Here is a 9,877-nt window from a genome sequence, read left to right on the forward strand (position 1 = left end):
TCTGTGGGGCTCCGAGAAAACACAGAGATGCCACAGGAAAACTGTGCCCTTCTGGTGGGCGGCGTGGCACCCAACAGGACCCTCCAAGGGAAGGGTAAACTGTCCTAATGATGGGGCATCCTGATGGGATGGTCAGCTTACTCCCAGCCCCACACACTGCAGCTCCCAGAGACCCCAAGGGCATTTGGAGGCTTTTCCTCCATGGACAGGACATGCAGCATCAGAGTCTGAGCTGCAGCTGAATCCTCACCCCCCACCACGGCCAAAAGAAGGGGAAGAACAAGGGCAGCAGGGCCAAGAGGGGAACAGGCCAAAGTTCTCCTGCCAAGAGAGGCAGGACAGGGAGACACAGTCAGACACTCGAGCATTTCTCCTCCTTGCTGGTTGGGATGCTGGGAAGGAGTCTCAGGACTAAGCCCCTGGGATATGAAGGGGTTGGGGGCTCTACTGTGTGGGAGAGGAGACCGGGAAGTTTCTGCAGGGAAGGCATCTGCGCTGCAGGGGATGGCAGGGAGGTGCTGGAATCCCCCCTCCCATCGCCTTTCCTGTAGCAGCTCCCTCTCACTCCCTGCCCATGGCTCTGCTGCCTGGACTGTCCCTGCCAGGGGCTGTTGCTTTGTCCCCAGGTCTCCTCCCTTTCAGTGCTCAGAGACTCCATCCCACCTGCTGAGGGCTCAGCTCTGCCCTGCAGACACCTTCTGCAGCAGGGAATGGCCCAGGGGCATCTCTGGGTGTGCACGGGGTAAGGAGAAGCTCACACAAGTGCTAACCAGAAGACTGAGGCAAAGAAGTTGTTCAGTAGCTCAGCCTTATCCATATCCTGGGTGGCCAGGTCTCCTGTTCCCTTCCGGAGATGGTCCACCACTTCCCGAGCCTTGCCTTTATCCCTGACATATCTATAGAAGTTTTTCTTATTGTCTTTCTTGACATCCCTGGCTAGATTTAGTTCTGCCTGGGCTTTCGCTTGCCTGATCTGGTTCCTGGCCACTCGGACAGTCTCTCTATATTTTGCCCAGTCCACCCATCCCTGCTTCCACCCTCTATGGGCCTCCTCTTTGGTCCTGAGCTTGTCCAGCAGCTCCTTGTTCAGCCACACAGCCCTGCTGGCTATTTTGCCCGACTTCTTCTTTGGGATGCACCTCTCCTGAGTTTGGAGGAGGCGATCCTTGAATGCCAAGCAGATTCCACCGCTTTGAATGCCAACCATTCCGGGATCCCCAGGCCCAGCCCCATAGATTCAGGAATCCCCCAGCCCCATAGACTCAGGAGTCCTCCAGCCCCAGCCCCATAGATTCAGGAATCCCCCATCCACAGCCCCATAGATTCAGGCGTCCTCTATGCACAGCGCCAAAGATTTAGGCGACTCCCAGCCCCACAGATTGTGGGCTCCCCCATCGCCAGCCCCATAGAATCCCAGAATCGTCTGGGTTGGAAGGAGCCTTTAAGATCATCGCCATGACCCATGTCATGGGGGGATCTATGGGTCCTGTGGGTTGAAGCTATGGGTCCTGTTGTTGGATCTGTGGGTTGGGCAGGGGGGGATGTATGGGTTCAGGAAGTCCCATGGGGGAATCTATGGGTCCCAAGGTGGATCTATGGGTGCCAGAAGGGATCTATGCGTCTTGGGGGGGGGGGGTGGGGGTTTCGCGGAATCTATGAGTCCCAAGATACAGGTTGGATCAATGGGCCACGGCCAATGGGATGAGGTTTAATAAGGCCAAGTGCCGGGTCCTGCATTTTGGTCACAACAACCCCAGGAACGCTACAGGCTTGGGGAAGAGTGGCTGTAAGGCTGCCCAGCAGAAAAGGACCTGCGGGTGTTGGTGGACAGCCGGCTTAACGTGAGCCAGCAGTGTGCCCAGGCAGCCAAGAAGGCCAACGGCATCCTGGCCTGTATCAGGAATAGCGTGGCCAGCAGGAGTAGGGCAGTGATGGTGCCTCTGTACTGGGCACTGGTGAGGCCTCCCCTCGAGTGCTGTGTTCAGTTCTGGGCCCCTCACTCCAGGAGGGACATTGAGCTGCTGGAGCGTGTCCAGAGGAGAGCCACCAAGCTGGTGAGGGGTCTAGAGAAGAAGTCATATGAGGAGAGGCTGAGGGAACTGGGCATGTTTAGTTTGGAGAAGAGGAGGCTGAGGGGGGACCTCATTGCCCTCTACAACTGCCTGAAAGGAGGGTGTAGAGAGGTGGGTGTTGGCCTCTTCTCCCAAGGGAATAATGACAGGACCAGAGGAAATGGTCTAAAGTTGCAGCAGGGGAGGATTAGATTAGATATGAGGAAGAATTACTTTACTGAGAGGGTGGTCAGGCACTGGAACAGCCTGCCCAGGGAGGTGGTGGAGTCGCCATCCCTGAAGGTATTTAAGAACTGTGTAGACATGGCACTTCAGGGCATGCTCTAGTGCCCAAGATTGTTGCTTTGCGTCTGTTTGTGGGTGGGTGTGGGGTGTGGTTGTGCGTGTTTGTTTTGGTTTTGGTTTTTTTGTTTGTTTGGTGGGTTTTCTTTTGGGTTTTTTTTGTTGGTGTGACTCGATGATCTCAAAGGTCCCTTCCAACCAAGAAGATTCTGTGATTCTGTGAATGTATGAGGGTGATGAAAGGGAAGAACTTAGAAGCGGGAAAGAGAGAAAAGGAGAACCAAAGGTTCGGCTCAGCATGTGATGAGCCCAGTTGGGGGTTACCTGCCCAACAACCTTGAGTCAAGGACTTGAGTGGGCAAAAAAAAGCTCCAGCTGAGTGAACCAAACTTATGTCTGCTCATTTCTATGGTCACGGGGGACCTGAGCGATCTCCTTATCATTGTCAAGGGAGGAGCCATGGTGAATCATTCACTCATGCTGGATGGGGCCTTGGGAGGTCTCCACGGAGAGTTGGAGAAAGGAGAAACGTGGGTTGGGCTGTATGTATGCTGGCTATGTTAGTTTAGGCTGTGTACTTATAGACACGCAGAGTCTCTAAGTTTCCCTTCAGGAGCTTGTCTTAGACCCTCTGTCTATCTGGGAGCTGGCCCCAGGATCCCCTCATTTCCCCAGTCCCCCCACGCACCTACAAACACACACGCAAATGGCTCTCTCCAGCGCAGACTCTCAGCCTCATTCAGGCTGGAAGGTGCCAGCTTCCGCTTTCTCTGTGCTTCCTCTTCATGCTGGATGTTAGTCAGGAGCTCCTTTCTCGCCCATTGCTGCCTCCTCCCACCCATTTTCTGCATCTCAGGGTGGACAATTCTATATCCTGAAGACGTGAGCCTTGAGCACAGAACACTCTCTGTGCACCTCTTTTCCACGAGGCTGCATCCCATAGCATTTTTGCAAGCAGGTCCTGCAGCAGGCCAAAGCCTGCTCTCCTGTGTCCTGCTCTTTGCCTTGTTCCTTTATGGAAGGGCCTGCAAACATGAGGCTTCTTCCAAATTGTCTGAAGAAGGGTTCATCTACCTCCTCTTCCAGATCAAGAGATCCATAGCAGACATCTACCCACCACAATGTTGCCCATGAGCGTCTGCCCTCTCGTGCCGCCCGCTGACTGCCCGTCCCCAGGCAGAGCTGCCTTCCTGCTGCTCTCTCACAGAAAGAGCAATTTCCCCCTCCACATCCAGACACGTGGCTTTATCAGTACCAGACCCCCAAGACCCTACCGCTTCTCCAGGAGGTGGTTTGGGCCACATTATCTACCCACAGCCAACCTGCAGACTTTCTGGGCTCTCCAGTATCCACTCCAGGCTTAGGGACTCAAAAATAACTAGCTCTCAGGCCTCTTCTGCTTGCTGGCTGCTCTGGGGTGATGTTTGCTAGTGGTTACACCTGCTGACACATACACCAACACGACATGCACACACACACAGGTCTCTCCAGTTGCTGCCCCCCCAGAGAATCACAGAATCATAGAATATCTCAAGTTGGAAGGGACCCATAAGGATCATAAAGTCCAACTCCCTGCTCCTCACAGGAGTACCTAGAACTAAACCATATGACGAAGAGTGTTGTCCAGATGCTCCTTGACCTCTGACAGGCTTGCTGCCGTTACCACTTCCCTGGGGAGCCGTTCCAGTGACCCACCACCCTCTCAGTGAAGAACCTTTTCCTCATGTCCAACCTGAACGTTCCTTGATGCAGCCACATTCCATTTCTTCATGTCCTACAGCTGGTCACCAGAGAGAGGAGATCAGCACCTCCCCTCCGCTGCCCTCCTTGAGAAAGTTGCAGACTGCAATAAAGTCACCCCTCAGCCTTCTCTTCTCCAAGCTGAACAAGAACGTGAGCCCCTGTGACTTGTGGTTCCCACTTGAGTGGCTACCACTTGGACCTCCATCCGTATGAAAAGAGAGAGCCCCCTCCTCCCAGCTTCCCACCCACCATACCATCCACTTCTTCAGCCTAGACAGCATGCATCTGGCTATAAGGACACTGTGGGAGATGATGTCAAAGGCCTTGCGAAAGGCCAGGTCCACAGCATTTGTTCCTGGAGTCACACACAGAAATGTCGGGGTGCTGCCAGGTGCCCACGTCTCAGCTGACCTTGTGCGCTTCTTATACACACGGGGGTGATCAGAGACGGGAGTCCTTTCCTTGCACACGCAGAGGCAGAGCACTGCAGCAGTCCCAGTGTCCCTCTGACCTCCTGCTGCCGCTCCTGGGGGCTGGGAGGCACTGCAGAGCTGTGGTGTATCGCCCTGCTCTGCACTTGCCCTGAGGAACGGACACGGGGACGTGGGTTCAAGGGAGCACATCCCAGTGCTGCATTCGGGTGTTTTGCCAGGGGAGTTACTCTCCAAGTGAAGTGACCTCCAGACACTGTCTGTCCCACAGGCCTTCATGGAACCCCCAGGAAGAGCTGATGGTGTTTGTGCTCACCCGGGTCCATCTCCCCACACGCACACAAAGTGCATGCTTAGGTCTCACCTGTACAATGCCAAGATGGATTCTGACCTCGTCATTCAATGTCCCTCAGTGGCGGGACAAACAACCTCTCCAAGCTGGGGTGGGAGGCTGGTACTGGAAACGGTGGTTGTTATTGGCCGGCCTGTGATGATGGCCCTGGGGCAGCTTCCCTGGGATGCCCAGGGAACACGAGCACAGCCCAGACCCTGCTCTGCTGCTCCTTCATGTCTCTCGCAGGAGCCTGGCAGTGGGAAGACATCGCTGTGTGCCCCCACCCTGCACGCTCCCACGCTTTAGCTGTTCACTGGGGTTTTCCCCTGGAGGACACTTGTCAGCTCAGCCATCCCAGACCCTCCATGGCTCTTGCCACCTCTTTGCCCTCTCCCCAGCCAAGCCCAGCAGAGCTTCCTATTAGAGGAAAAGGAAGCCAGTGAGAATGTCCACCCAGCTGGCATGCTGAGGAGATCTCCACCCCGGGCAGCTTGCAGCCTCAACTGCCAAACTTGTTCCCCAGGACAGCATGAGAGAATTGGCCCAGGAGATGCTCAGGCAGCTCCTTTTGCTCCAGGGACAGGGCAGCCTGCCCCGAGCTGCCACCCACAGCAAAGGGTTTCTCTTTCCATGTCTCCCCTGGACACACACGGTGCCCTGCTCTTCTCCTGGGACATCCCGTCTCCCCAAAGAGGCTTTTCCCTCAAGAGCTTATCTGTGCTGGCCTGGCCAGCCATTCTTGCACCCCTTCCCCAGGCTTCCCACAGCCCCCAGGCTGGTGGTGTTGCTCTGCAGAGCAAGTGGGCTGTGGTGCCCAGGGCCGTGCTGGTCAGGCTGGGAGGCAGACGCAGCTCAGGGTGGCTACTGAGCCCCCAGCTCAGCACCAAGACTCTGACCCTGCAGAAGATCTCGGACAAACACATCGGCACAGGGTCCTTTATTTTATTTAAACACAAAGAGAGAACAGCTCCTTATTTACACAGGCTCTGGGTCACGCAAGACAGGATTATAGTCACATAGAAACAGGAAAAAGAATTATTTCGTTTATTTTTTTTTATTTTTGGAGGGCATGAATACAACCAAGAAAAGATAAAACCAAATATACCAAACCAAAAAAGTCTACAAAAGATAGGTTAGGTGTGTAATGAGTTACATCACGAGTGATGTGCAAAAGAAGATGGGAATTTCACTGCTGCTTCTGAGAAGGAAGCGGTCATCAGTTTCCTTAGGGCATCATTGAGCTCCTTGTTCCTCAGGCTGTAGATGAGGGGGTTCAGTACTGGAGGCACCACTGAGTACTGAAATGATAGGAACAGGTTCAGGGATGGGGAGGAGATGGAGGGGGGCTTTGGGTAGGCAACCATGCCAGTGCTGATAAACAGGGAGACCACGGCCAGGTGAGGGAGGCACATGGAAAAGGCTTTGTGCCGTCCCTGCTCAGAGGGCATCCTCAGCACGGCCCTGAAGATCTGCACATAGGACACCACAATGAAAACAAAACAACCAAATGCTAAACAGACACTGACCACAAGAAGCCACACTTCCCTGAGGTAGGAGTCTGAGCAGGAGAGCTTGAGGATCTGGGGGATTTCACAGAAGAACTGGTCCACAGCATTGCCCTGGCAGAGGGGTAGGGAAAATGTATTGGCCGTGTGCAGCACAGTGTAGAGGAAAACACTGCCCCAGGCAGCTGCTGCCATGTGGACACAAGCTCTGCTGCCCAGGAGGGTCCCGTGGTGCAGGGGTTTGCAGATGGCAACATAGCGGTCGTATGCCATGATGGTGAGGAGAGAAAACTCTGCTGAAATGAAAAAGACAAACAGAAAGAGCTGGGCAACACATCCTGCAAAGGAGATGGCCCTGGTGTCCCAGAGGGAGTTGGCCATGGCTTTGGGGACAGTGGTGGAGATGCAGCCCAGGTCAATGACAGAGAGGTTGAGGAGGAAGAAATACATGGGGGTGTGGAGGTGGTGGTCACAGGCGATGGTGGTGATGATGAGTGCGTTTCCCAGGAGGGCAGCCAGGTAGATGCCCAGGAAGAGCCAGAAGTGCAAGAGCTGCAGCTCCCGTGTGTCTGCAAACGTCAGGAGGAGGAACCGGGTGATGGAGCTGCTGTTGGACATCTCCTGCCTCTGGGCATCGATCACTGAACAAAGAGGAAAGGACAGAGGCAAGGTTGGGGAGAATTGTATGAGCACAATCAAAGCCATTCCTCATCCTACACACTCCCTGCCACTTTGCCATTTCTATGAGATCATTCAGCTCTGTGCCTGGAGCTCTGACTGCTGCTGGCCGAGTGTGCCGGGAGAAGCAGGACGTCTGCCCACAGGCTGATGAGGAGTCAGCCCTGCTCTGCAACAGCAGATTCCTGGGAATGGTGTGGGCTGTCCTTGTTTTCAAATTTCTCAGATAAACCTCTCCTCATGCAAAAGGGCTCGTCACTATCTGCACCCCCATTGCCAAGAAACCATAGTCACAAAAGAGTTTGAGAGAGGCTCTTTTGCAGCTCTCTCCCATCTCAGCTGAAGATTTTCTTGCATTTCAGGAACGCTCATTATTTCTGCTACATTCAGGGACAACAAAGTGAGACCTTTGAGGCAGAGGATCACCTGTGGGTTAGTGCAGAGAGAGGGGAGATGGTCTGTCCCTCTTTCTGGCTCCCAACAGCCCTCTCTGCTTGTGCCTTTCTGAGACAGGGGGTCATCACACTCACACGGTGACCTGAAAAGAACTGGGCACTGCTGAGAGCAGAGAAAGCCACCGCCGAGTGCTCGGTGTCTCCCCCTTCAAGGTCTCAGCACCCCACTTCTGGCCAAGGACGCACAGGGTTCATTTCACAAACCCAGCGGCATTTCCTTGGTCGTAGCATCTCTCCGCTTCTCCACAGGGCACTCAGGTAACACCAGGATGCTCTAGGACAGATTTGCATCTGGAAGGCAGCTCAGTGCTTGGAAGGACACCCCACGGAGAAACCCAAGTGTCCTAAGGATGGTGTCTCAGTAAGGGAGAGCCAGCTCGTTCCTCAGGGGATGACACAGCCCCACACCTCAGAGCCCACAGTCACATTGCCCACAGCCCCACAGGTCAGAGGAGAGCTTGGACACTTCGTTCCCATGGACACACCTGCCTGGGAGGAATCACAAGAGCAGTGCCTCACTCGGCTGCTGCATCTCCCATCCCCAGAGAGCCCGACTGAGAGAACAAGGTGACAATATCAGAGACAAGTGGAGAAACAAGTTAAAATGCAGGGATGGTCTGGCTGAGAGAGACAAGTGGAGAGAGAGCCGGGCACTCAGGACAGCGTTACCCTCACCCAGCTGGGCACACCACCTCCCCAGCAGGAACTTTGCTGGGCCGGTTCTCTCAGCTCCTGTGCTCTGGAGGGGAAAACGGACACACGCTTAGGGAGATGCCCCACGGCTCTGCTGGAGCTCTGGCTTCACAGGAGGGTTGTTCATGCCTTGGACCACAAAGCCTTGAGGACAGGGCTTTGCTGGGTGGGACAGGAGGCAAGGGGGCTTGCTCAGAGGAAGGGGTCTGCATTGGAGGGGATCACACAGAGAGTTCTGAATTCTCCCTCCCACAACATTTCTGGTTTAATTTCCTCTCCCTCCCTGATCATATCCCTTCTGCCAGGAGATTTTCCTCCTGGAAGGTGTTTCCCTGCCCCATGACTTTTCCCCGTCAGTGCTCACAGATCCCACCCTGACCTCTGCGCACTCACCATGGCCCTACAGAAACCTGCCTGTTTGCAGGGCACTGCCTGGGCGCATGTTCCTGTTTGCAGGTGGAAAAGGGCTGTTGAGAGCAACCCTGATGGGTCCAGGAAAGGTGATGCTGGTGCTGTCGATGGGCAGAGGAGTGGCTGAAGGCACTCTAGGAGGTTCCTGGCAGACCTACTGATCTTTCAAAGTTACAGCTCCAGAGTCTCAGTGACTTCTTCCAACTTGAGAACTCCTTAAACATTTATCCCTTTTTCCACCTCCCCTCCCCCACAAGTCAAAAAATAACATATAAAATCAGGAAAGCTCTTTACCTAAAACTTAATCCCTGCCACGACCTTTGCCTTGAAAAGTCCCCTCGGAAGTGTCCTATGGGCAATCTGCAGCTGAGAGCAGCCCTGATGCACGCAGCACCCTCTTGACAGCAGGTCATTCTCCTGCCAGGTGTTGCCTCTTCCCCCCATGGCTTCTGCCCACACTGCTGTGGGGAGCTCCCCGGGAAGGCTGAGAGCTGACCCCGACAGGTGGAAGAGTCCCTGCCCCAGCACACAGTTCCCTGGGACACAGGGACCCTGCTCTGAAGGACAGCCCTTGTACCCCTGGGGAACATCCAGCTTCGCACTCCCGGTGTGAAGCCATCCCTGGGAGAAGGCAGCTGATGTGCCCTCTCCCTTTGAAAGAGCCTTAGGGAAGCCGTGCTCCAAAGCAAGTCCTTTTTCTCTACTCTGGAGAAACCGTGAGAGATGTCCTGAGAGATGCCACAGGCTGAGGGATGTGCCATTCCAGGAACCGCAGCTGCATTGCCCTGCAGCCAGAGACTTACCCTGTCAAGGGCTGTGAAGATTTCTCCTCCAGTGAGCTCTCAGACATCCTCCCAGTCCTGACCACCTTTAAGCCCTCTCTCTGCCTGTCTCCTCTCCCTGAGATACCCTGGGAGTGCCCTCAGCCCTGCTGCGCTTGGCAGAGGAGCTGCTCCTGGGCAGAGCTGTCTCTCTGCAGTGCTGCCCCGTGGCCATGAGCTCCCTCCGTCCCAGGAGCCCGGCCCAGCTCAGCAGCAGAGGAACAGCCCAAGGCAGCGCTTTCTTTGCCCCCTCTGGGCTCCCTGGAGATGGCCCTGGGGCTCCAGGGGAACGTGCTGTGAAGCAGGCTGAAGTCATCACTGATGTTTCCTCTCTCAGCTGGGGAGAGGCGCTTCTTTCCAGAACTGTCAATTCTCCTCTCAAAGTTACTTCAAATGTCACTGGTTTTGGTATCATTTAATAGTAAGACAGGACACCCAGACAGTGACAGGCA

The 9,877-nt window shown here is 54.9% G+C and overlaps 1 protein-coding gene across 1 annotated transcript; it reads right to left on the reverse strand.

The window, feature by feature from the left end:
- Positions 1-5,930: 5,930 nt before the first annotated feature.
- On the reverse strand, positions 5,931-6,985 carry LOC141477718 (olfactory receptor 14C36-like). Its single transcript, XM_074166969.1, has one exon. The coding sequence runs from the start codon at positions 6,983-6,985 to the stop codon at positions 6,017-6,019; it is 969 nt and encodes a 322-aa protein (XP_074023070.1). The 3' UTR covers positions 5,931-6,016.
- Between the last annotated feature and the right edge of the window lie 2,892 nt (positions 6,986-9,877).

This window comes from Numenius arquata, unplaced genomic scaffold (genome assembly GCF_964106895.1).
Source record: "Numenius arquata unplaced genomic scaffold, bNumArq3.hap1.1 HAP1_SCAFFOLD_398, whole genome shotgun sequence".
In the NCBI taxonomy this organism is placed as follows: Eukaryota; Metazoa; Chordata; class Aves; order Charadriiformes; family Scolopacidae; genus Numenius; species Numenius arquata.